Here is a 27,345-nt window from a genome sequence, read left to right as displayed (position 1 = left end):
AGAGGTCTATAGTCTATGTGCATCTACCTGGGAAGTACTGACTGGGCTGACGTTTGACTGCTGGATGGTTACACATTGACAGTCACTCATACTTTATTTTTTAGAATCTCAAACATTCCTGGATGACATCCACTAGAGGGGGGTATAGTATAAAGAAAGACTTTCAACGAGTTCGGCCTTCCGTACACATCGACACAGCCTGAATTAATAATAAAAATAATAAACGTGAGCATAAAAGGAATATCACATTTTCCTATTTGGGGTTTTTATTAATTGTACTACTCTAAAAAATCATCCAAGTTTAAAATTTGGAGTGTGACTATGTCTTTTAAAATTATAATCAGTGTCAACCTTGTTCCGTCGCTGAAAAACATGTTTCCAAAGAACGATATATATTCTTTTATCTCATTTTAATTATGATGTGCTATGTACACATTTCTACTAAACAAACCAACTGATTTTTAAAAAAAAAAAACAACAAAAAAAAAAAACAACTAACTACCTCTACCTTTTAAAAAAAATACATCTGACGTTGCATTATCTGATAATACAAAAATAAGTATAAGAAAACAGAGCAAAGAATTTCGTCCAGGAAAAAAAAATGTGATTAAATGGTAAAACCATTAAAAAAAACACTGCAATAAATAAAACGACATCACTTGCACCTGGTAGGCAAGCTAGGAAAAATGCTCTCAGACTTTGCTGTGCGTTCATATTTACAAATAGAAATATTGTTTATAATGTCTGTTTTAAAACCCTGCGAGGGACAGGAACGTTTACACTGTATTTAAGGAGTTGTCTTTTTTTCAGCCTACACATTGTTTTTATTTTAACTGAGGATATTGCCAAGTGTTTTCCCAGTGAAGATGGATTAATGTCTCCAGCGCAGTATTATTATATTGCCTTAGCGGTTCTTTGTGCGGCTGTTTACTGATTAAACTGATAATTCTCCACACAGGTGCAGCCACACAGGGGCAGCACGCACCGGACAAAATAATTGCCTTTAAGAAAAAATATATATATATTTATATATAATGGTAATAATAACAATAATAATAATAAAGTCAGTACAGTTATACAGGTCTACAGTTGGACACCAAATCTACCAAAATGAGGCCTATTGTTGAAAAAAAAAAGTTTTCCATTAACGATTATCTGTCTGTTTTTAATCATCCTAAACACATTTTGTATTTCTATTATTATTCAATGAAAACACAAATGTAGTTATTATTATTATTATTATTATTATTATTATTATTATGTAATTAAAAGTGAAATAAAATGACACTTATACTGTGTGCCTTGATTTTAATATCGAAGTTAACATCATCAAACAACGTAAATATCGACATTTTACATCCTTTATTTTGATCGCGCAGACTGGTTTGGTGGGACAACGTGGTGATAAATATCACTGTTGATCACTTGATTGATTAGGCTACGTTGCTTAAAGGTCATGCGGGCCCTGGTAATTTCCTTGCGCCGGAGGCTCCCTTTTCGCTTTTAGTCTCCACAGCCCCTTGTACAGATCGTGTTATTTTTTAACCCCTCCACAGCTGAACCCGCCGTTGCATTACAGTAAACCTCCCAAACGCTTTCTGTTTCAGGCAAGTTTTCTTCGTTTTAAACAATTTGGAATTTAACTTTTTTACATGCGGACTTAACGTTAAGTGCAGATGTGAGGCTGCCTTAGTGCTTGGAATTGGTGTCTGGAGCCCAATTAATGTCTAATAATTACAGCCCACGGGGCTCTCTCTGCACTACTATCGGGATCCGCGTGTCGTGATAAAATATGTAGTGGGGAAAATGCTCCGAAAGGGGAGAAGAAGACTGAAGAAGAGAAGAGTGAGTTATTGCGGTGAATGAAAACTGTTTCCATTTAGGATAATTGAGCGCCCTGCCTGAAGCTCTCTCTCTCTCTCTCTCTCTCTCTTGCTCCCTCTCAGTCGGTGTGCAGCGTGTTTTGTGCACGCCCGACGCGCCACCTTCACGGTGTATAGGCGCAACCCACTTAATAGCACCATTTATGTCATTATATAGTAAAGGCAGGGTGAGGTACAACCACAATAAAGTATCAGCATTAACCTCTCAACTCTGCCCTTTAAGTGAACACGGAGCTACATAAATAAAATCAAATAAAAATATAGAATATGTTAATAGAGGCGTGCACAGATTGTATGTTGGCGTTGCCAGTTGAATATAACCGGTGTGTATTTTTACAGTGAGATTCGGTGTGTCTTTTTTTTTTTTTTTTGCCCCATCAAAAGGGTCTGAAATTAAATCCTTCAGAAGATGAAAGTGATCTGCAGAAGCTGAAAGTGTGTACAGAGCTTTTCAGTAAAATCGGCGTGGCCGTGTGAACACACTACATTATCTAAATTTGACCAGTCTGTTATTTCATTCATTCATTCATTCATCCATTCACTCTTTTCTTTTTCGCCAGAAGATATGATGTCACAAGTTCAGCCAGTTTCTGCGCACTTTGGAATCGATAGCTCAAATTAAAACAGCCATTAATGTGCTCATCTGCAAGAAGAGTCATATCTCCTGTGGGTCTAATTAATTGCCAATTACTTTAATTATAATAGGCTCCCACTGCACAGGGATAAACAAGATAAGATATCAGTTCTTGATGTGTGGGTCCGATTTTACTCATTTTATTTGTTGTTACCAAATAAAATGAATTATACCGAGGATCTGCTTTCCTGTGTGTGGTTGGTGCTCTGTTTCTCCTGATGACTCTGTTTCAAAATGTGTCTCTGTAATGCAATAGATGAGATGAAGTGAGTATATTAACTTGCTTTTTGCCTGGACGGCAATCATAAAACAATGTGGCCCTTAAAATCCACAGGAGAAAAAGGGGACGTCTGTTCCACCTGCAGAGGTGGGGGTGTGGAGAAAAGGCTTTTCTTTCTTGACAGAAACCCTCTCCTTCGCAGTTAAATCAAGTAAAAACATCCTTTTGGAACATTCAGCAATTACCATGAGATGAAATTCAACAGAAACTACTCAAAAGAGCATTAATACTAAGCTCTCAACGTATTAATAATTGTCAGCGGAGTGACACAAAGAATTATAAAAAAGGAGGAAGAAGAAGGAGGAAAAGAAAACGTGGTCACTCTCATATTAAAGCTGTCAGTCGGGTGCCCAAGCGGATGAGGGAGGGGGAACTTTTTAATTCATTTTCCAGTGCTCGGGATAATGTTCAAAAACACAATTAAAATATATAAAATCTTTAATGACCACACTCAGCATCGGCAATTTAAGTGAGCATTGATTAATGTGAGTTCATTTAAAGAGAAAAGGTGCGCTGTAAGGATTGAGAGTAAGGATCGTTATAATTAATGCTCTCGGCACTCCATAGATCCGGGGTGCTGACTGCACTGCAAAAAATAGCTATCCATCTTTTTTTAAAGAAAAAAAAGCGTTCAGGGCTCAATCTGAAAAACTTTTCTTTTAATGTCTTTAAAAAGGACATAAAATCTATTGCACGAGGCAGAGTAACTAAAGTGAACTTGTTGGGAAAGTTTTCAGTCTAATTTTGCAGTGAATCGCCGCTTTATTTTTTAATCCACCAATTTAGGTCTATGTAAGGAGGGTTTTTTTTTTGTTTGTTTTTTATCAAAATACATAGAAACGTAAGTCTTCCGTCTAATGAACAGACTTCCATTTAAAAGTTTTGTAAAGTTTTGGGGTTTAAAAAAAGAAGAAAGAAATAACACACGGCTAAATGTGAAACATCAACTCTTGACATTTTTTGCAGTGTGCCCCGCTTTCTCACTCTGTGGTCGTTTGAAAAACTGACACGAAATGAGATGTCCGCGATTCACTCATCTTGACCAGATCAGGTTAATATCAAAGTGATAAATCGTCCCAAACTTTTTCTGGCACTTGCTGCCGGCAGATTTCGGGCTGTGCGCATGTGCGAAGGTGTCCAGACTGACAATGCTGGAGAGATAGCGCGTTTGGATTGAGAAACCCAGAGAAAAAGGACAGAGAAAAAACAAAAAGGAGGAAAAAAAGATTGAAGAAAAAATCCAAACAAACCCACGCCGAGAGACTGGCACCATGAGGTCCAAAGGCAGGGCACGGAAACTGGCCACGAGTAGGTGCAACATCCCTTTCTTTTTTCTCTTGAAACATGCCATCTTATATACCTATAGACTGTCGCTGTTATCACTGCTTCTATTAATAGTTTCTGTTACGATTTAGTTTCCACGAGGAGACCCGAACCCTCACTTTCACCCGCTTAAAAACAAGAAAAAAGAGCAAACCGTGATGTTGTCGCGAAGAAAATAATTAAAGTCGAGCAGAAGTAGAGCGTAAACTTTAGAGTTGAGGGTGCGATGGAGGAACTTTGTGTAAGGCGTCCGCTCCAGTATTGGAATTGCTCGTTGCATGTAGTGGGCGCTGTAGTGTAACGTGGTGTATTGCGAGTTAAAAAATCCCATGTCCAGTGCATCGGCAGTTGTGTTGCACTCGCTGCACGCTGCTGCTGTGGGCTGCGGGTCACTTCATTTTCCCGGGAGAAACTTGGAAAAACAAGTAAAGCGAAAGTGGAGCGAAACGAGGAGAAAACGGCGATTTAGAGACGCTAAAATGATTCGGGGAGTTTCCTTTCTTTTTTTCTTTTTTTTTTAAGTCTTGTTAGTGTGTTTGAGTCACGCAGTTCATTCCGGAGGTCTTATTAATATATAATTTGTAGCATTTGCTAAATTCTGTGTCACCTGTAAATAAAAGACATTGAGACGTATATATTTTTATATTACTTTTTAACGCTACAGTGTTACACTTTACGGACTTTAAAATTTAGATTCATCACTACAGGACGCAGGCTTCTTACTAATGCAAAATCCATTCAGGATAAAATGATAACTTGAAATATCCACTGATGTTTGATTAAATTAAATGCTACCGTCGCCGTTTATTTACTTGCTTGAACCTAATTAACTTCATGGAATGAGATGATCATGCTACAATAATTTTCAAAATGTATCTATTTAAAAAAAAAATGCGGTTCTGTGCTGCGTTCGCTCTCTTTTTAGTTGTGACGCTGTTTTATCTTTGTTTTTTTTTTAATGTCTAAGTGTAAGACGCGCTTGTGCCTTCACCTTGAATTGTAATGCAAACTCTGGCAAGTCACATCCAAGAAGGCTACAGTGCAATGACCGAGGCCTGCAAGATTTCAGGTGTTTACAGAAATGTTCATATTGAGGAGGTTTACCGCGTTTAAAGATCTGCGCGTATGTCGTTGGAGTTCAGCTACTTGCACGGAATAAAACGGTGTAATTGTAATTTGTGAAACGCCCCGGGCAGCTGGTCATTAACGAGCAGGCTCCACAGAAGTTTTTTTTTTTTTTTAAGACTGCACGTGTTCAGGTGAAACCGAGTTCTAATGTAATTATTTGTCCGCACAGAAATGCAGCATAATGCAGACAGTCTGATGAAGCTTAATTGACGTATTCTAAATATATAAACTGCTTCACTGACCTTCTGGAGCTTCAGAAAATCCTGTGACTCCTGTGAAGATGGTGCACAGGTTATATAAACACACAGAACGTCATCGTGCACAGTACAAAAACAGCCCTGTGAGTTTTTTATTGTTATTATTTATGATTTTGTTTAGAAATGCAGAAAACGAGCAGCTGCGCGGAACAACTGCACCAACTTTCTTTGCACACAATTAAAGCTACTCTGAAGTTAGAAGGTCAAATTCTTCGTGTGATTATTATTTTCGAGGTAATTTCTAACTGTTAAGTAAGAATGGGGAAATGTTTTGGCCCCCGGAGCAGCGGGCCCGCTCTGGCCATCAGCCAGGTCTGCACAGTGTCAACAGTGAATATTTAAATTCCCAGACCCCTCATAAGGGCTCTGCTGGTAAATGCGTTCAGTGTGTGCCTCCCTCCTTGCAAAACAGTCGTGCATTTCTTTTTTTTATTTAAGTGCCTGTAATACAGGAGGTGATGGAGAGGTGGTAAACGTGAGAGTGATTGATGGAGGCTGACTGATTAGTCCGCACGTCCAGATGTAATGCGGTGCGCCACAAAAAAACTCCCCAACTATGCTAAGCCAAGGCGTGCAGGCCGCACCCCGCGGTGAAATGTTAGCCACAGAAAGATGGACGGGGCTTTGGTGATCCAAACTAGCTCGGTGTAGGCCTAATTAAAGGTTCACTTAGCATATTTGAGTCTCGATAAATACCGTTTCGTTATAATGCGTTCAGAGTGCTATGATAATTTGCTAGGAATAATTACAGTAGCGATTAATCTACCAAGACCAGCCTAGAGTAACCATAGCACGCATCTGAATTCAGGCAAACTAGACAATTAAGTGAATAAAAATATTTGGAAGTTTAACAAGTGCCAGCAGAGCAATCAAATACAACGTGTGTCCCAAGGCAGGCACTATTTGGTAAGCCTAATCATTTTCACCTTTACCACAATATTCCGTCAGTCATCACTCAGTCTCCAGAAATGTGGAGCCATAACGCTTTTTAGATGGGTTATCGCCCTGTTTGTGTGTGTGTGTGTGTGTGTGTGTGTGTGTGTGTGTGTGTGTGTGTGTGTGTGTGTGTGTGAATGTGGGAGGGAGGGGTCTCGCTGGGCCTCGCTGTCCGTCAGCGCCTCTCTTCTCGGTCTTGGGAGAAGTGCGTCGTCCTCCCCACATTGTGCAGTGGGCCATGCATCTCGCGTTTGTCTGGCGGAGCTCATTAAAACGGTTAATAGATTGGCCCATTTAAAAGGTGAGAGGGAGCGGGCTGGCGCGAGGAAAGTGAAATAGAGACCCCATTAAACGGCCCTTGTTGTCCCGGAGCGGCGCTCTTTGCCTGCGCTCCGCTTGGTGCCAAAGCTCTGTATACAAATGTCCCATATCGCCTTCAGTAATGGCCTGGGTCAAGAATCATTGGGGCCCTAGGCAGAAGTTACCCCCTTCTGTTGTCCTCCTTAGTTAACTGTTGCTTTGAACTTTTATTTCTGATGTAATAAATAACAGTAGAGCCAAATCCTCTTATGGAAATCAGGGCCTACTATCAGTTCAAGCAAAGACGAAAACATATATATATATAAACACCGTTTTATTCCGTATATATATAAGCAGGTTTTAAATGAGCACAGGAAAGATAACCCATTGCATCTGTAACAAGGGAAAACAAGGATTGGCTCACGTTGTTGGCAATGTAACATCTTTTGAGAGACTTTTGTTGCAGGATGTATCTGCAGGCCTGCATGTATGATTCAGAAACGTCTGACACACTGCTGGTGATTCTGAGTTTATTTAATGGCTTTAGATGAAAGTTTGTGTGGCACATATAAGAAATGCTTGTTTGAATGAGTCTAAAAGGTTTCTGTTAATACATTTAAGGCTACATTCTAATTCATGTGCAACCCTTACAAAAAAAGAAAGAAAAAATCCTTGAACAACTACAATATCGTCAGAAAACTGCTGTCAAACCAAGTGTGAAATATATCCCAGTCACATAAGTCGACACACACACTCGTATGTACACAAGCAGCCTGTTTGGGGTGTATCGGTGGAGTTTTGCGGTATTTGCATGTCTGTCTGTGTATTTGTTGGTGGAATATGGGTTGTGGGAGGCAGTTTGACTCTGACCAGGACCTTCTCATCTATCAACGTCCCCATCTGTCTTACATGTCTCCCCCCCCTACCCTTACGATGGGCAAAGCCCTCACCCGCCCACCCTCACCCCTCTTCAGAAAATGGCTTCTTTGGAAGGTCTCTGATGTTAATGAGTCGTCCAGGACTTAGTCTCACAGCTGTAAACAGAGAGCTGACGAGGTTAGTGGTTTGTTTATACACTGTTGTCACCCACTTGAAGGATGGCCTCTGTCCCAAGCAAGTAGGGAGCTTCCAGGCCTCATCATGAGTCCCCTCTCAGGCCCTGACACAGTGGCCCTGCCCCAGGGGGTTTCACTCCCACTTCTCCAACTGTAGTCCCTGCTTTCTTACATCTCAGACCATCGTGAATAAAAGGAATTTCATAAAGCCGTGTTTGTACGCTGATGGTGGTGTGTGTCTGTGTGCGTGCGTGTGTGTGTGTGTGTGTGGGTGCTGATGCAGCGACCCAGACAGGGCAGTGTGGGAACACCAAGGGATGGATGGAGGGAGGGGGTGTGCAGCACCATGTCAAGCCTGGGAACCACTGTGTGTTTACCACAGGGAAACTGTACCAGTGCAGAACAATGAGTGAGCCTTACCCCTTCTAAATAAAAAAACGCATTTCTGCTTTCTTCTTCCCCCTAAAGGTCATGGAGTTAGAGATAGGGAGTCCACACAAAAGCCTCCAGTCTGTCGTCAGTCTGGTCTGGCCCCGTACGGTGCCAAGACTGAGGTCATTATCAACAGAGCAGTCCCGAGCTAAGCATATTTTTATAGATTGTGTGTGTATGTATGTATGTGTGTTTGCTTGGGAGCGAGGTGAATATGTGCATGCGCTTATTTGGTCAGGGCTGCGTGCACGAGCGATTCTTTGGCGTGCGTGTATGCACAACACAAAAGGCAGCGTGCAGAGTGCACAGAGCGCAGTTGTCAAATGTGAGACGTGCTGCAGTTTCTCTCATCGCAAATTAGTCTGAGATAAATGGCATTTTGCTGCACTGAAAAGTTTACCCAGACATCAAACTGATTTGTGTGTCGTTATGATGTCCGAAGAGATATAACGTCAACAGACTGCTGATGGTGCACTTCACCCAGGCTATTAATGAGGCGGTGTGAAATTAGCACGCCTCGGCATGCTTGGAGGAGAGATGTTTGTTAGCTAATTAAAGAAACTCAATCATTTTATATGCGCCAATCAATTACCTGGAGCAGGTGGTAGAAACAGAGCCCGACACTATGTCCTTATGTCTCACATCAGCTAACTACCCTAACTCACTTTACTACATTGTTGAGTGCTTTTATGGCCAGGAAGGCAAAACATTTGATATGACTCTTTGGTAGCTGCCAGTATACATGTGTAACACTTCGCTGGACTGTTATCAGTTTAAAGGCAGCTGCCCAGTCATGTTACATATGTACCTTTTTTGAAGATGTCTGATTAATCATGTTTGACTTTATTCACTTTTCATCTTTAACCCAAACAGGATGTTGCGAGTATAGAACACAGAATTATCAATTTTATTCCAGTAGCCCATATTTTAATGACCCGTATGCTCGTTTCGTACATCTCCAAACTTTGTCTTGAGACAGTGATACACTACTTTGTACTGACAGGTGTTCATGGAATTGCTTATGGACATTGTATTTTAATGGCTGTGCAGCAAGGGTGATAGAGAGAATAGTGCTTACACACTGGAGGGAGCACATAGCTATAAACAGGAATTACCCAACAATCGTTTTGTGAATGTGTTGATAACAGTGTGTTCCAGCACTGCTCGGGGATCTCCCTGGGTGGAGCAGGCTGGCCCAATGGAAGGAACGAGCTCAAGAGTTGTTTCTGATTACCAGGGGACAAAACAGGGCATCGGGTCTTGTGCAGAGACAGGACAGGACAGACCCGATGTAGTTAGATGTGCGCATGCATGTGTTTGTGTGCTATGTGTATGTGATTCCTGTACACCTTTTATCTGTGCTACAATAAGCCCCCCACCCCCTTCCCACTCTGGACCCTGAGGCTCATTAAGGAGTGACCTCTCACCTTTTCAGGACGGGAGAGATGAGGGGAGGAGATGTGATCAAAGCTGGGCCCTTCCTGATGAAGTTTGGACTGCAACGCAGCCACCTGATTGGATCTGATAGCGGCTGCCTTGCCTGTGTTAAGTGTTGAAATAGTGATGTTAGAGAGGAAGACATGAGGACGAAAAGTCACGAAAAGCTCTGAATTTGCTATTAACTTGTAGCGACATACATTTAAATATGCAAAACATTTATTCTTATTTTTTGGGGTACACAGCACCTTAATTTTATACACCAGAAATAAATTCAGACTGTAGGTATTGTTTACTTATTTATTTGTTTGCTTGTTTGTTCAGGTGAACTAGATTTTTTGGCCAAGTTTCTCACAGATGCTTGTTTTCTTAAACCTTAAACACTTCTCAGGTTCTGTCGTTACTGATGTATGCTCCATCGGTGTTCATCTCATCTAGTGCCTTATCTCTGAAAAGGGAAGTCCATGTCCCTGTCCTCAGAGGTCCGTCTTGATGATTTCTGCAGTGTGCACGTGTGCGTCTGTATAAATTGTGCACTTCACGTGTGTGTACCGCTGCTGCTGGTCAGCCAGGGTCACAGCAGAGAAAAGAATGTGACTGTGGAAAAGAATGCGGTGCTGATTAGCGCCGCTTACCTGTAAGTGAACTGGACGTGCCGGCATGTGATGAGACCGAGGAAACAAGGGAACAATAGGACAGTAGAGATTCCTTTCCACGCCACATTCCAGCGATCCAGCAACCCGGGACCCCCGCTTGGAGCTTTGATGAACCCTCCTCGCAGCTTCCTGGGATTGTCGCTCCTCCACAAACACAAAAACACAAAGTGGCCGGTGAGTGGGGCCAGGGAAGAGAGAACACGGCCCTCCTCAGGATGTCCTGTTTTGATTAGCGTTAGCATCCTAAAAGCACCATAGAAATATTTTTCTAACACGGAGAAGAGCTTAGTGGTGACACATCCACTTCTTTCCACGCTGTGACCTCCGAGGTCACATACACTACAATGAGCCAGGAATCAAAGAGGTGTTCCTCACATGGTGATGTGACTGGGAAATCATGTGCGGAAAACAAGGCGATAAAGTGATGGGGAGAGCTTTCACGGTGCGTCAACAGGTGTCAAGAGTTTGTTAGGCCAAGGCTTTTACAGTTTTCCAAGCAATAGCTTATAATGTCTGGAATTACTAAGTCAATAAAAGTTGTGTTTCAAGTTGAAAATAAATAAATGTCTAAGTGTGATTAAAGTCACAATTCACTGCCTCTCTAATCCATTTATAACTGCTACGGCATTTTATAAACTGTTAACTTAATATATTATTTACTCGTAATACTTTTAAGAAACACAGTTGTATGATACTAAAGTCATAAAAAATTTAATACCTAAATCAAAATGAGTAAGTGTGGTGTTTTCACTTTACTGAAATTCCCAATTAACTTGCAGTACTTTTCTTTAAGCAAGTTCTGCAGTACTGTATTCTAAGCTGTATTCTCTTATGCACAACGTGCTCTTTCAGCAGCCTGTACTACATCTTTTTTGTCTCTTGTGGAATCAGAGAGCAGTGAAGCATTACAGCATGGTCTGTTGTTTTGCTGGTGCTTGAGGGCTTTAGTTTGACAGGAGGGCACCACTTTGTTCACCTCAGTGTCCACAGGCAACCCCTCGGGACCTCGAGGCATGGACGTCTCTGTCAGGGCTGTGGCAAGACTGGGGCGATGGGGGGCCCCTCTGCTCGCTGGGTCAGTGGGCAAGCTAATCGATTTTATCTCCGTTTCACACACCACGCCAAACCCCTACTGGCCTGATATTCACATGTTCACTGTTCAGAGGATTATGGGCCTTCCATCTCCCGTCTATCTTTTTTTCCTCTTTCACTTTCTCTTTTTTTCCCTTCTTTGGTGTTTCTTATGTTTCCCATTTGTCTTTCTTCTACTATGTTTTGTCTACTGTCTACCATCATCTCTATTTCCCTCCCCCTTGTTCCAACTTAGTTCCCTAAGTAGAGAGCATTTTACAGAGGACTCGCAAATTGTGTATCCTCCATTTTCTTGAACATTTTTGATGTATCAAAGATTCAGTTTTAATCAAGCCCATTAATCTACACCAAATAACCCAAAAATACAGTGTAGTATGGCACACATATATTTTCAGGATTTATTTCTAGTGCATGTCACTCATGAAATCCAAGAAACTCTTTCTTGACCTGTTGATTAAAATACTGTGAGATATCAAATTGGTTGTGAAATAATTTAAAGGGCTCTGAGTGCACCTTGAAAAACAGCGACCTAAGCAGTTGTGAAATCAAACAAGTGTGAAATCACTATACCTCCGTCTAGAGTTGGATTTCATGTTAAGACATGAAGAAACAAAGAAAGAGGGCACTTGGTCAGAGAAGCATAAAGGAACTCAACGGTAACTCACTAGTTATCCTTCTCACCACCACTCATTTTGTGAGGCCTACATGGTGAAATGACTTGAGTAGCAGGATCCACTCTGGAGTAAAACGTATGCATTTGCCACATAACTCTGAAATGACAGAGAGTATAGGGAAGATGAGTCTCTGGTGTGATCTAACTAAAGTTAAATCCTCTCAGCAGAAGTTAAAACAATGTCTGTGCATCACCTTGCTACTGCAGTCACTGTAGTAAAGAACGGTTTTCACCCATTCATACAAGCACTTTCCTCTATCTAATATTCTTACTTAGACTTAGACTTAGATCCTCCCATGCTTTATGTGGCATATCGGGTGGCAAACGAACGCCACCAGGCTCGATCTTGTGCCCGGGTTTCAGCTTCTTCCAACGATATATTCGATGTCTTTAGGTCTTGATGGAATGACCTTCGCCAGGTGTTGCGGGGACGTCCTCGTGGTCTTTTAACGCCCAGGGGTTGCCAGCGCATCGCTGTTTTTGGAATCTGTGTATCATACATGCGGAGGATGTGGCCGGCCAGTCGGAGCCTTTTGCGTGCAACGATGTTGTGAAGTTTGACTGTGCCACTCCTTCGCAGGATCTCCTCGTTGGTGATGTGGTCGGTGTAGCGGATCCTCAGAATCCGGCGAAGACATCGCTGCTGAAGACGTCGAGCTTGGTGTTGATGCAGGCCGACACCTGCATAACACATCTAATATTCACAAACATTAATTTCCCAATGGATGTATCAGAGAGCAACATGGGGTTAGTATCTTGTCCAAGGATATTTGGCATACAAACTGGAAGCAGCCAGCGACTGAACCGCCAAACTTCTGATCAGTAGATGACCCACGCTACCTCCTGAGCTACAGCCACCCCAACATTCCCTAGCAGCAGATATGGGTAGACTGGTCAGAATGAAGTTTAGGTCGTATGATAAATACAACCTTTGTTTTGATAAATACAAAACAAAACTGGCCTCAGAGTGACCTCAGGCTGGGAAAATGGTCCACTTTTCAGTGCACGATGGAATAATAGATTGATAAAAAGGAAGAAACATGTTTTCACTGTGTAATTAGGTTAGTGATTGGTGAGGAAAAATCTAGTTTTGCATGTTTAAAATGTAATCTTCAATACAAAAAGTGTGCAAGAAGTGGGTCTGAAAACCTCCTGAATTTACTGCAGATTTTTCTTTCCATGCCCGTCTCCATGTTGGCACTTCCCTTGAGGGAGGCTGGTAGCCAGGAGGAGGAGCCCCTGTTTCCTTGGTCATTCCTCTGGATAAGAGTTGGAACAAGGGAATGAAAGCTTTGGGAATGGTCTGGAAACTTCCCATTCATCAGTGTAAGGAGATACTGCGCTGACAGTTAGCAGACGGCCAGCCAAGTACAACACGGGACAGCCGCGTGGGCCTGCAGTGTTCAGCTTAACAGACAGAGTGAGAGAGACCAGACCAAACACCCTACTCATCTCTGTTCAGGGAAATAACATATGTTAACATTTCGGGCGTTTATTCTGATTCTCTTGCTCAGAGTTACTCAAGTGTGAACAGTAGAATAAGTGAATGATTACGGGTGCAATCATAACTAATTTAGTAATATAGAAGAACGCAGGGCAAGTATAGCGCAGCAGATAAATAATGATTACGTTTACATGGATAAGAAAGAGGGATGTGGTTAGGTTGAGTTATTTTAAAAATGGACAAATTGTTTTACTTTTCAAGGTTCTCAAAGCATTTAGAGTTATGTACTTAGGTTCTTGTTTCTTTAGCTTCTCTTGCATAATCTTTCACTTTATGTTTCCCAACACCCACTGCAGTGGGGCAATATTAATGCGTGCCTTTGGGCTCGTACATGTATGAAAGACATGCTTTATATGTATTCATAAGCACATGCAGTAGTGTGTTTGAAAATTTGACAAACCCTACAAGAAATCTGGACACGGCATATTTACAAATGCAGACATGTACCTGTGGACACGTACCTGATGTGGGACAGAGGATTGGCAGGACAGCACAGTTTGGGGCAATGCAGGTGTGAGTCTGTGTCTCTCTGCCCGGCCATTAATCGCTGCCATCTGACAGTTCAATCTACGAGAGGCCGAAAGGAGCAGCCGGCTGGTTACCAGTGCAGGTCATTACTGAGCACGGAGGCAGCGAATCGCATCAGCGATCAATGACAAAGGCTGTAGTAGGGGCCAGAGCAAAAAAGTGAAGGAGAAGCAGAGCGAGGTAGGGGTGAGGAAGATATCGGGTGAGAGAGGCAATGGAAATGTAAGGATGAAGGGAGGGAAGAGGAGAGATATGGCGGGATAGTAGTAGTTATGCTTCTGAAGGTCAGCTCTTGGTTGTGGAGTGGATGACAAACAGGCTGTCAAGTGCCAAGAAATGGATATATTCATCCAGTGCTGCACACAAACACGCACAAAAAAAGCTTCTTGCACGTGCATGCACATAAATGTGCACAGACACAGTCACTGCCATGCAATTTGATTGAGAATGCAGCAAGGGAATTTAGTGAGAGCCATTGTTTTATGAATTCCATATACAAGGTGTTGGCAGTCAGCGCCACCCTTTTAGTGGTCAGTTCGGGGTGCGCTGTAGTAAAAGTAATGGCTGGCTGTGAGTAAAAAAAAAATCTGTTAATGAAATCACCACAACTCCTTCGGCCCTGCTCCACTACCAGCCACGTTACCATGAGAACAGCTGCCATGGCACGGTCCGTCCAGTGGTGTTTACTCAACCCCAAGAAGTCAAACACAGTCTGCAGCCCACCCCATCCCACTACAGAAAGAATGCTATACGCTTTATGACATTTATCATACTCCATAACTCAGTTAATGTCATGTTCACATTCTCACCCATGTTTTCCTTCCAAAAAAAAAAAGAAAAAAAAGTTAAAGAAGGAATTAATTGACATTATGGGTGACAGTATTTGGCTAGCGCTCTGATAAAACAACAGGGAGATCTCTCTTTTTCTCCCCAGAGACCTAGAATAGCAGAACTGGCTGTTTATACTGCACTATCTCTCAGCAGATCGCTGGCCTTCTCAGTGATTCACACACACACACACTTACGCACACTGGCCATCCCAGCATGGACACCACTGAGTGATGATGAGTCATTATAGAGATGGTGCCCTTCGACCTCCTCGAGTCTTTATGGATCACTCTCTGGCAGAATCATATTCCCTAATGCCAAGTTCCTGTCCATCTGTCTGCTTGTCTGTCAGACATTCAGGCCCCTTAGTCTGTCTTTTTCGCTCTCTCTTCTCTGTGTTTCACACACCAATACATCCCAGACATCCCTGTCTCTGTTTATTTAAATAACAAACAAGAAAAAATATATCTTTTTCCCATTACCAAATGTTTGAATCTGATCATTTTCATGCATTTTATAGTGCAAATAATGGACAGACACTGAAGTGTGGAGTTATTCTAAGATCACTTTTAGACCAACTTTAGGAAACTTGGAAAAGTTGTCTGTTATCCAAGGGTGTGGTAGTTTGAAAAATTAGTTATATCTATTTCTCCTAGCGTATTATGTTGAAATTGGCTTGCAGCATCTCTTTAGATGAATTCACACTAATCCAATACATCTCTTTGCATGCGACTGTGGTAATTCCTAACTGCGCAGAGGAGCAATTCAGCAAGGGAAAAGCAAAGGAAAGAAGTCAGTTTGGATTTATACACATATTTTTTGTTCTCTTATTCGATGTTACTTTGTTAATCCAATACTATCGCTCTGCCAAGGGTATTCCGTGTAGATCGGGCCGCTAATGTTTGTTGTGGGTGCTCGGATTTGATCCTTCTCTTGACAAATGCAATTTGTTTGGCCTGATTTGATCAGTTGTAGCATATTTCCTCGCAGGCGGGAGCATGAAAACCTCCCATACAAAAGGAGTTAAAATGTTTTTGCGCCTGTGAGAGGGGAAACTCTATTACAGGTGTTCTGGACCACAGAGCCCCGCTGGCTCTGATGAAATGCTCTTTGGGTGCTAATGCAATTCTGATTTCGCCTAGCCTGGAGACTAGCCACCTCAGGGGTTTTAAAACTGGCTCTGAAAAGCAAAAAACAAAGTCTAAGCTCTAGAGCATACAATTACAATGGTGGAAACTTTGAAGGACACTTCCCGATGAAACATAGTAATCTCTCTCGGGACACCAAGGAATGATACTATATAATTTTGGTAATGTTTTTGTGGAATAAGCATTGCTGTATGTTTACACAGTGATGCAGCAAGCACTGGTGAACAAAGCCAGTGAAGCAGGCATAAGCACGAGCTTTTGATTTAGGTCCGTCTTTCTGGTAAGAGTAATTTGTGTCGCTTTGCAAGAAGATTGAATGTCATTTAACATGTACCTGTACCCAGTCTAGCTAATGCCAAAACTCACCAGTGACAAACTTTTCATCTCACAGCCTGCAGGAGAGTTGCTACTTTCACTAATAACTTCTATAAATTTAAAAATGTGAATGATAGCTTCCGTGTACAGCCGCCTTCACCAATCAGTCACTTTCACTCAATACATCATGTAGTTACATTTTACACGATGTGTGTGTGTGTGCATGTCTTGCTTATTAGTATTAGCTTCACTGTGTTCAAACAGCAGTACTGTAGCCACCGTCTCTTTGTTCGAATCACCTCCCCTACTTTCAGCATTCATTAGCTAATTGCTCGCTACAGTTGTCCCCAGATTTATACACCACTGAAAATTCAATTGCCCTGCAAAACAAGTGACCCATTCCACCCCCTGGGGGATTCAGAGACATAGGGTGTATGCTAGCTGTCACACAGCCAGCTAGCCCAGGGCCCCCACAGATCAAATACAGGTATGATTTATGTCCGCTGTCTCAGACTTCACACTGCATGTTCGCTTGCACTGGAAATGTTGGCCAAATCCAACAGCAGAAGTAATTTGTCTCTTTATGTGTGGGAGGTGAGGGTCAGAGGTCAGTGAAATGAAAATGACCAGACTGTATTTAATTGTTGTATCTATTTGTGGTTTGAGACAGGATGTCTGTCTGAATGTCTATCTGTCTGTTTGTCCATATGTCTCACTCCTGTCTTGGCGCCATGTTTTGTGTCTGCGGGTCAAGACCCCCTGGCTGCAGTCAGCCATTATGGGCAATGATCTGATCCAGCAGGAGCATAGGGTTCACTAAGGAGATATCTTTGGACCAGATAGCATCATTATCACAACAAGCTCTGGACCTTAAAATCTGCACTTATGTTCCTATGCAAAAGGATTCCTTCAAACATACAACTAGACAATTGATTAGTGTTAGTCTAGAATTGTTATGTACTATTAACTATGGCTCACTTTACATGTAAATGCTGTGAACGCAGCAAATGCGCTAATACTCCACTAATGTGATGCTTCAGTGCGATTTTGGCTGCAGCTTGGAACATCTGACAAGGTTAAGCCAGTAAATAGCTGAGTGAAATGCTTCCTGTGCCTGATTACATTTATCATGTATAATTATGAAGTTCTGCTCTGTCTACACACAGTGACCCTTGACCTTGAGTGCGACAGTTGCAAGCTGGTTGCCAGACACCCAAATGTGCTGTCCAGGTTATACTGCTTCACAAATCCCGATTTCCTCTCCTGGATCAAATATCCTTGGCTATCTGTCTATCTGAGCCCATTGATTTGAAAAATCCCTCCTTTTTAACAGAAGATTTCTTATTTGGACCTCCATTTTAAATGATGGAGGATTTTAAAAGCTGCTTTTTATAAAGATGTGTAGTGACCATTTGGGTACTTTGATTTATTTGACACAATTATAGAAAGACCATGATTCTTTGAGAAAGCCCATGTGTTACACATGATAGTAAAAGTTCAAGTAATGTTGAGCCACTTTTACTACAGTTTTGCACATCATTGTTAAAACATTGTTAAACTTATCTAGCTAGCTATAATTCTGTGTCTTAAAGCTATGGTTTCTATGAAAGGTGTTCAACTACTTAAGGGTCTGTACGTCTCCAACAATATTTCTTAAGGTACCACTGCAGTAATTTACAATACAATAACTTGAACAGCCTCTCACTAAATCCACATATAATTCAAAGAGCCCTGGCTAAGCAGTGTCAGCAGTGTTGATTCTGTGTAAAACACCGCTAACCTCTTTCTCCGTGGCCCCTTTATTGCCCACAGACCGTACTTTTCTAATTATTTCAACTCTTCTTGATATCTTAAACTTTCTTTCCTCCTCTGTTTTCTTCTCTTTACCTTCCCCTTGTCCTGTGCACTGCTCTGTCATTTGTTCTTCCTTTTCCTTTTCACTTGTACCCTTTTTGTGTTATAATTCCCACCTATTATTTCTGTCCCAAGCCCTCATTAGTCATGTCGCTGTCAGCCGCCAGCTGCAGACACACATACACACAAACGCACACACACATGCACAGGTATGGAAGTCATCAAGGCAAGGTCAAAGGTCTGCCTCATTACCCAGCTCCAGTGAAAACGTTTGGTGTGTTTTATGCTCTGGTATCAGAATGCAGGAGGAGGGAAACGAGGGCAGGAAAACAGGGGGGGACAATGGGTATAGAAAAGTAAGATAATGAAGAAGACTAATGCGATTTTAGGAGGAAATGAAACACAAGTAACAGAGGGATAGGGGGTAGTGGAACATGACAGAAAGCTCTCCTTTAGAGTTTTGTATCAATGATCGCCAACTCCACTTCATACGTATAAACTAAAAAAAAAAGAAAAGAAGGAAAGGCAAAGAGTTTGGATGGTTGGAATCGAGCTTTGAGGATGAGAGGTCACATGGTACACTAAACTTAGGTGCTTCTGGCAGCATACATGACTGGTGTTTCCTGACATGAAACACAACATCTCAAAATAAAGTCATTAGGAGCAGTCCAACAGAAGCCCATTCATTCATTCATCCTCATTTACTCACACACACACATGCGGACGCACACCCTCTGTCTTTCTCTCTTTCAAACACACTCGCATGCAGAGACTCTGACGTGGGGCTTTGAGCCTACATGGGACATGATACGTTGACGTGTGACAGAAAGCAAAGCGCGAGTGTGTATGTGTGCACGCTCGAGTTCAGCCTGGGAGGTCAGAGATGTGTGTGTGCCTGTGCACGTGTGTGTGTCTGTGTGTGTCAGCTGCAAGCAGTCAGGGGGACACTGGTGATGCAGACTGACGGGGGACATAAACACTCAGTAGTATGCTGAAGGGGCCCATTGTCTCAGTCCCTGCCATGCCAGTCTGTCCATGTAATGTAATGATCTGTCTCTGTATGTTTGTTTAATTGGCCAATCTGTTTCTGTCTGTCTTCTGATTCGTCTATCATCTACTTGAAAGCATTTTTTTTCTCTTTCACAGTTCCTTTTTTTAAACCACACATTTCTGGAATAAGACCTTCTCATTTCAGGTCTCTGGATTGATCTGGAATTTCTTGGATGGCCTTGTCTGTTTCTTGCATGCGTGTCCTGTAACACGTGTTTTTTCTGCCGCTCCCCATCAGATCAATTCACATTAGCCGTTAGGATGCACAGCCACAGATCAGGTATCTCAGGGCAATTTATATTGAAAAATAACATTCATGTGAAGAAACACACATGCATACACACAAACAATTGGAACTGTGGTCATAAATAATGTTACCATATGTGGTTGCAGTGGCTGTTGCCACTGTTAAGTCCAGTCGTACAGAGCATGCAAGGGACTTATTAGTTGTGGGATTTCAGAGCTGTGGCTGAGCCCAGAAAGGAGGTAAAGGTGTGTGGAGGATATGAGATTTTGGGGGGGGTTGAGGTGCTTGGACTGTGATGAGGTGTGTGAGATTAATGGGAGAAAAGTTGTAAGAGAAGAGAGGAAAGTAGGGGATGAGGTGCTGTGGACATGCTGAGTGGCTGATGGGGATTTTTGCCTAGTGGTTGTGAAAAACGTGCATGCACACCCGTGCTCGCTCACTGCTGATTAGAGGATGGCCATATTTCAAATTTACATATGGTCTGACCTGAATCTGAGAGTATGAGATCCTTAACCCAGTGCCCTGAAACACCAGCCTTAAATGTCATTGTGCAATTTGAAACATGTGTGGATGTTGAATCCATAAGCTACTATTTATTTATTTATTTTCCTCTCCTGGTAAGATTTAATTGTCAAACAGAAATGCATGTGTTCATTCAGAGTGTCAGGAAGTATATAAAATCTCACTTTGCTGTTCAACAAACAACATCTTACACCTTTCTGGATGGTTACAATATTACCTCATCCGGCTCTGAATTTGTCAAGCTGTTTGTTGAATCTGAATTTGCTGAGGAAATGTTTTCAGAAATATTATTAGACTGCAAGTATTCAGTAGTAACCTAGTAAATATGCAAAGTTTAAGTCCATACATCTTTTTTACAAAGTCTTGTTTAATTTTTTCTCACAGTTATGGGTACTGCCATGTTTAGATACAACGAGCTACACTGTAGGAAGAATCCAGTAATACGCAGCCCAGTGACTGATACTGAAGAGGTTTTATAAAACCCTGTTCTCCATACAGAGATACAAACTCACACACACACACACACGGACACGGAAATGTCTACTTGGATGGCTTTCTCACTCTAGGCAGTGTCTGTTTATTGTAGATGAGGTGTGGATGTTTATACTCCTTGTATAGCAGTTTGGAGTGTGAGGTGATTCCACCAAGCTCCTGTGTGTATTATTTCTTCAGTTTGACTCTGGACTGTTTCTTACTTGTTCTTCAGATGTACTTCATTTCATTGCAACGCATATATGGTTGCAAAAGCCTTACTTATAAATGGTATACGTGACTGGATAAATATGTGATTTGCTAATAGCATCTCATATTCTATCTCTGAATTCACTTGAAATTGAAATTGATTTAAATATATATAGCAAATGTAGAGTGAGTTAGATTTCACAACAGCAGTACATTATTTACTTGACCTTTAGTACTTAAAAAAAGGTCCAAATACTAGATAGTGGCAGCAAGAAGAGGAGTCTTTTGTGGCTGGTATATATGAGATTAGGTTCAGTCAACAGCAGAGCTGATCCAAATTAGCACCAAATGAATACTATATAGATGGCTTCACATATTGTTGATATATTCTGAGATTTAAAAAGAAAAAAAAACAATTTTCATTGGCAAGCAGAATTAGCTCTCACTTTCATAAAGGGTTGGCGTAGATTATATAATCCATGATGTCATCAAAGCACATTAGGGGCCACGGGGTCGCGGGGTTACATTGTTTCATTAAACCAAAACAAATGTTTTTGTTTGGATATCTTTTCACACTGTCGAACTTCTTTTCCCTCAGTTGCCTGTGCATTAGCGTTTGTATAAATACATCATAGAGGCGCGCACAATAACTGAGGAGGGATGGATGTCAGTGGTCAGAGCAGATAAGAATGACAAAGCTCTGCGCTAAGCCACGTCACCAGCAGGCCTCTCACCTGCCTGTCTGTCACACAGACGCACTCAACCATCACAGAGTGATTGTTTGGGCCCATGCGTGCGTGTGTGCGTGCGTGTGTGTGTGTGTGTGTGTGTGTGTGTGTGTGTGTGTGATTGATGTACTTTGCCTTCCATCAACTTTACACGCCCAACACCACCACCACCAATACCTCTTGTCTCACCTCAGTCTGGGCTATCAAGGAAACATGAGGCCTTGAGAGATAGCAGCGTGCTCTCCCAGCCGGCCCTCAGCCCGCTCTGTCTCTTTTTCTCTTCCTTGTGCCAGTCACCTACTGCTGTGGGAAAAGCAGAGGAGATGAGGCCTTAAAAAACAGATCATTGTCCGCCTCCTAGATTAAAGCCAGAGAATGTGAGCATTGTCCACTGAATGGCTAAACCTTCCTGCTGTCACTCAAATGCTGCTCTGAGCACTACTTCATGTCTAAGAGGCTTATCTGCACTGAAAGGCCCCTAGCTGCTCTGGGGAGAGAGGACGTAATGAAGCGTGTTTTTTTTTTCTTACTCTGTAGGGAGAAACCTGCTGCTGAGGGGGTGGTGGTGGGTGGTTTGGGGATTCAAGGGGTGGACATGGCCAGTGGGGCAGCTGCAGCAAGCCCCCCACCCCCCCGACCATCACCCTAAAGCCCCCACTTCTTCTAACTGCCCTGTTCGAAAGAATTGTCATTTATCTAGTCTCACATGAGAGAGAACGGCATATACACGGGCTACAGGCTTTAACCACTGCAAGTGGGACGGGGGGACATGAGGACATTATGTGGGGACGTGCCCAGGGACCTGCCTGTTGTCCGTGCTCAGCCGTCTGTGGGGATGATCAGCAGGCTACTGATGTGGTCCTCTCTTTGTGCTCTGCTGTTTGAAAAGGGGAAAGTTTAAGTGCTGCTCGTATTCAGGGATGAGGGCTGACGGCCAGGCTGCTAGGGTTAGCTAAGCCCCGAGGCCTCAGGGTGTGCATGTGTGTGTGTATTTGTGTGTTTGTGCATGTGTGCTTACACCATCACTAGCTTGGAATAACCTTTGAGTTTCTTTGTCAGTAACACTTAAATGTATAAAACTGTGGGTTTTACTGCTTGTGTTACCTGAGCCCCACATTGGATATTTGAGGATCGTTTTATGACGATTTCTAATAAGTGGACACTATTGTTCAAAGTTGACTCCCAAAATGGGGCCAAGCATAATTAATTAGCATTAATTACCAGTTCAACACCAATGTGATAGGAGGGTAAAGGGAAATAAAGACTTAGGAGGCTATAGCCTTTTTTTAATTATATTTTTTTATTATATATGTTGTTTTTTTTTAGCTGATTCTACTTAGTCTGGCATTAAACTTGGCTTTGGGTCTCCCACTTGTTGAGTTAAAGAGCATCAGTCATGATCTCTGCTACTATTGTAGCAGGGCACGTGGGTTTCCCCCAGCGGGTCTAAATACTTGTTTCAGGTTGATTTACAGTAGCCATCAGACCCTTAGCCCTGCTCTCCTTTTCTGTCTGCCTTCTGTTGCTCTGCTCATCAGTGTCTGTGTCATGACGGACACACCTGCATCCTAAGCTGCCCTCTCCAGCCCATAAGCTTTGACTATTTCCTGTCAGCAGTTGGGGCCCTGTAAAAAAAAAAAACTACAAGGTTCTAACATATGCAGTACACAGAGGCATGTTTGACTAACATGTTTTGAAAACTGACATTGCCATTGAATTTGATTATTGATTATGATTTTTTTTTTTATCAACTATTCCTACTTTTTAGACATCGTTTGAGATGGACTAGCTCTTTCTTTAGCGCTGCTACTTCAGTGCTGCAAGAGGGATGTTTAATGCATAACAGAACAATTCGCTTTATGGGCCCAGGAATGGTGTTTGCTCTCCATTCTCCACATCACTCCACAAGGCATGCGTACACTCTCTAAACGCAACCTCTGACCTGGGAATCTTGTGGGGTTAGTGCTGCCTGCGCCTTTTCTGTGCTGTGACGGGAAGTCGAGTGGGTTAGAGGGCCTCGGAGTAGACCAGAGGAGCTGTCGGCTGGATGGGGAGAGGAGGAGGAAGCTAAGTGGCGTGGCCCAGCTGTGATGAGTAGCCCAGTGGTCCATTTAGAGCACCAACCTCAAGCTGGGAGATAGTACATCCCAACAACCTGAGTGGACTTCTTGTACCAGTGTACTCGTGGCTCTGACAAAATGTGAAAATACGAAAGTAACATAAGTTGTGCAGCATGTTAAATTGGATGCTTCTTACGTCCTGTGGTGCTCTATCATTTGTGTGCGTCTCCGAGAGCTTCAGAGTACCAACTAAAGTAGACGCAGATCAACTGAGGGTTTAGATTTAAAGAGTGGTTTCATCTCGCCTATGGTGTTCACTGTCCTGGTGATATTTCTAAGCAATTCCATGCAGTCCGTTTTGGAACAAAGTAACAGTATTAAAATGGTGTCTTTAATGTCACAAAATGTTTTTGTCCACGTCAAGAGGATGAAAATCGGATTCCTGAGAATCTGAATGTTAAATAGAAAATGATTCATGGGAATGATCGCTACATATCAATGATTCACATAGTACAATGTGCCCGTGCACCCAAGAGTGATAGGTGCCACATTGTGAAGGAGATGGAGAGTGGATTTGAAGGTTCTTTTTCAGTAAACATTTAAAAGAGTGGAGAAGTGAACAAAAGCGTTAAGAAGGAGCTGTTTTGTTGCCCCTTTTTTAACCTAAATAGGCGGTCTGTCCGACCGAGGCCTTGGCTTCAAAGTATTATCCCACACATGCAATTACCATTTCTATCAACTGGGGAGAAAGATTATGCTTTTTGGGTGTTCTTCTGCGTTTCTTCCAGTGGATTCACTTGGTGAATGTGACACGTTTTGTGTCTCCCACCCCCTATTGAATTTAAAAGTTCTCTATTCTCCGAGTGAGCGGAGGAGAGTCCTACACGCGGGCTGAATAGACACTAAATCTTTCAAGGTTAGGACTTAACCTTCTCCCACTCCAATTCATCTTCAAACTTTAGTCTGAAACCAATCAATATCAGATGATTGGTAAACAATGTGCAGTGTCTGATAGGCAGGTACCAAGGGCCCTCAATGGGATTGCAAATGCTTTGTGCGTTCAGAGTCGCTTTTGCTCTAAAGCACTGTCACAAAAAGTAAAATTACCATTCGCTTGGAATGATGCCATTCATCTTTGTCAGAGCGCCAAGCTCAGCACGCAAGCCGCTCCCCTCAAATTAATTCCTTGTTTTGCATCAGCTGAATTTGCCCAAATCCAGGAGGATGGCTCAGGCTGCACCTCGCCTGCATTTTTAATGCGGCAATTCCAGCTGATGTTACTATGCACGGGGCCCCGTGGCTTTATTTACTTCCCAATCTAGAAAGAAAAGAAAATAGATATGAAAATAAGTTGAGAAAATGAGATAAATCTGGGTGTGAAATTTCAGACACGGCATGTTCCAACCTGGAGAGTTAGAGCAGTGTAATACACGCACGCTCTTGAGAGGCTGCTGCGATGCCGTTGTCGATTTGTCATTTCATGTTGCGAGAGCTCCTGCACAAAGGTAATGTCTTCCCAGAGGCTCTTACCCATGTAATATTAAGGCAAAACATTGGGAAATGAATGTCTGAGAAATTCATTTGTTATTCTGGATAATATATTCCACAATATGCCAGAACATTTAAAGTATAATTTAGAGGTGGGAACTACAAAAACTACAAAATACAGTCATATATTTCCCTTATTTTATATGTATGTATATATATATATATATACATAAAACTTATTTTTATTATTTTGTTGGCTGTACAGGCACTATGCAAACTGTGCATTTCTGCCAATTACTCCACATTATGACATAGGACAAACAAGAGACTTTCACATACAACTCTGGGCACAGAATTATGTCTGAAATTAATATCTGCAAAAAAAAAAAAAAAAGAAAAAAGGAAAAAAGAAAGAAAGAAATAGTTGAATCATTTCCACTAGGGGGCCTTGAGCAGTTCTTTCTTTGCATCTCTGCTGCTCCTCACTGAAGTAACCCTTGCCTGCTGGGTAACCCAGTTTCCCTCTGTAGCTCATGTAGATACTATCCCAGTGTTGTTTCATGGTGCTGAACCCACAGCGACAGCAGTGATGAGATTTTAAGGAGTAGGTTGTTCTCTTCTTTCACTGTCCTCTCTGTCGAACTTAAATGCTAAAAATGGCCTCTGAGGCTAATTTATGGTTGTGGCGACTGTCACTGCTGATTTGTGATCCCCAATGTTTGTGTTTATGGAACATGCCTTATTTTCTTCATCTTATCTGCCGGCAGATGGACAGCATGGTTTGACAGGGTTTATTTAGATGTGTGCTTTTTCCGGCACAAAGTATGGTGGGGTGCAATTACCAAGGACATAGAGTGAAGCCCTGGGGTCAGAGGCCCTTTCCTGTCTCCCTCCCTGAAATGAGTAAGCTAGTATCTGCAGCCAGATCTCTGGATAGGTATATGGCAAATCTAAGTATAGTGAAATGGCCATTTTAGACTTACATTTTAAGAATCTGGATGTGTTGTTTGGAGAAATGTGATGAAGAGAAGAGAAGAGAAGAGAAGAGAAGAGAAGAGAAGAGAAGAGAAGAGAAGAGAAGAGAAGAGAAGAGAAGAGCTGCTGGAGATAAGTAAGATAAGTGGGTCAAGCCTGAGAGACTGCTCTTCACCTCAGACACCTGCACCTCTCCACAGATCCCTCATCAAGGACTCGCATTGTCTGAGGCCTACGCCATTGTCTGCTTAAGGGCCCTCCAGATTTGCTGTGCTGCTCCAAGTGGACTCAGCCCACCTCTCCCCAAGAAACAGACAAAACAGTGGATTCCAAAGTGCCGGCCCCTTGGCATTCCCTTGCCTTTGGGAGATAAAGAGGGGAACTTCGGGCTGATTCACTCCTCCACTCTTCATCCCTCTCCACAGCCCACCAAAAAACTAGAAGATGAGGAGGAGGAGAAGGAGGAGGAGGAAAAGAAGAGACTTGCCAGGGGTAGTAGAGGGGTGGTCTTGGGGTCAGAGAGTGATTAGTGAGAAGCAGAGTGGCGCTCCTTTTCCCCTTTGGTCCTCCTCTTCTGTGGTCACTGAGAAATGACTTCCAGTGGGCTTACTGGTGAGGGTGGAGAGGGAAGTGGAGGAATTATTCCCTTCTGTCTGTCTGGACTATATTTAACCTGCCTGACAAGATGGATGTTTCCAAGGGAATCCCCCCCCCCCCCCAGCATAAATGAAGCCATTATACTGTGCTCCCTGGGCTTCTCCCTTGCTTTTTAGTTCTAAGTGTAGGTCTATAATGTCAGGAGGACATTCAAAATCAGGTTGATATACAACCTGAGCATTAATGCTGACATGCTGCAAAACTCGCTTATGAATGGGAGTGTACACCCAACAATGCTAACTTCACCACCTATTTAAAATCAGGCAGGTGTACATCTTTTCTCTTATTCATGCATTTAGAGGTGGCTCAGCTTATGCGAACAGCAAAGGCACTCTCTGTCGACACACAGTGATCGCATACTTCTACCCACGCTCATGCACACAGACTCCCACTGTCGTTCCAGTGTGGCTCGCTGGTGCAGGCAATACGAGGAACTGGTGGAGGAGTTGGAAGTGATTAGGGAGAAATATGCCTGTCTCCCTGTAATGTCAGTAATAGGCAGCAGCACATCAAAGTCCAGGCCTGTCAGAATGATCCGGATCAAACCGGCCCCCATCTGGAAGCCATAACTGGCTTTTCACTCATTTAAACACTCTTAAAACACACTGAACAGACATGGAGCTCCCGTCTCTGCTCGCCACTCACCACCACTCATATCAGCACCCTGTTCTTTC

The 27,345-nt window shown here is 42.5% G+C and overlaps 1 protein-coding gene across 5 annotated transcripts in view; it reads left to right on the top strand.

Moving 5' to 3' along the window:
* The first annotated feature begins 4,041 nt into the window (after nucleotides 1-4,041).
* The window catches only part of mecom (MDS1 and EVI1 complex locus), a 126,106-nt gene continuing 102,802 nt past the window's right edge, over nucleotides 4,042-27,345 (top strand). For all 5 annotated transcript variants that reach the window (XM_063493851.1, XM_063493850.1, XM_063493849.1 and 2 more), the window contains exon 1: nucleotides 4,042-4,105. In XM_063493851.1, the coding sequence (XP_063349921.1) occupies nucleotides 4,069-4,105 (37 nt within the window). In that variant the 5' untranslated portion in view covers nucleotides 4,042-4,068. The remainder of the gene's footprint in view (nucleotides 4,106-27,345) is intronic.

The sequence above is a fragment of the Pelmatolapia mariae genome, linkage group LG14 (assembly GCF_036321145.2).
Source record: "Pelmatolapia mariae isolate MD_Pm_ZW linkage group LG14, Pm_UMD_F_2, whole genome shotgun sequence".
Lineage (NCBI taxonomy): Eukaryota > Metazoa > Chordata > Actinopteri > Cichliformes > Cichlidae > Pelmatolapia > Pelmatolapia mariae.
This window is presented reverse-complemented; position numbering and strand designations above follow the sequence as displayed.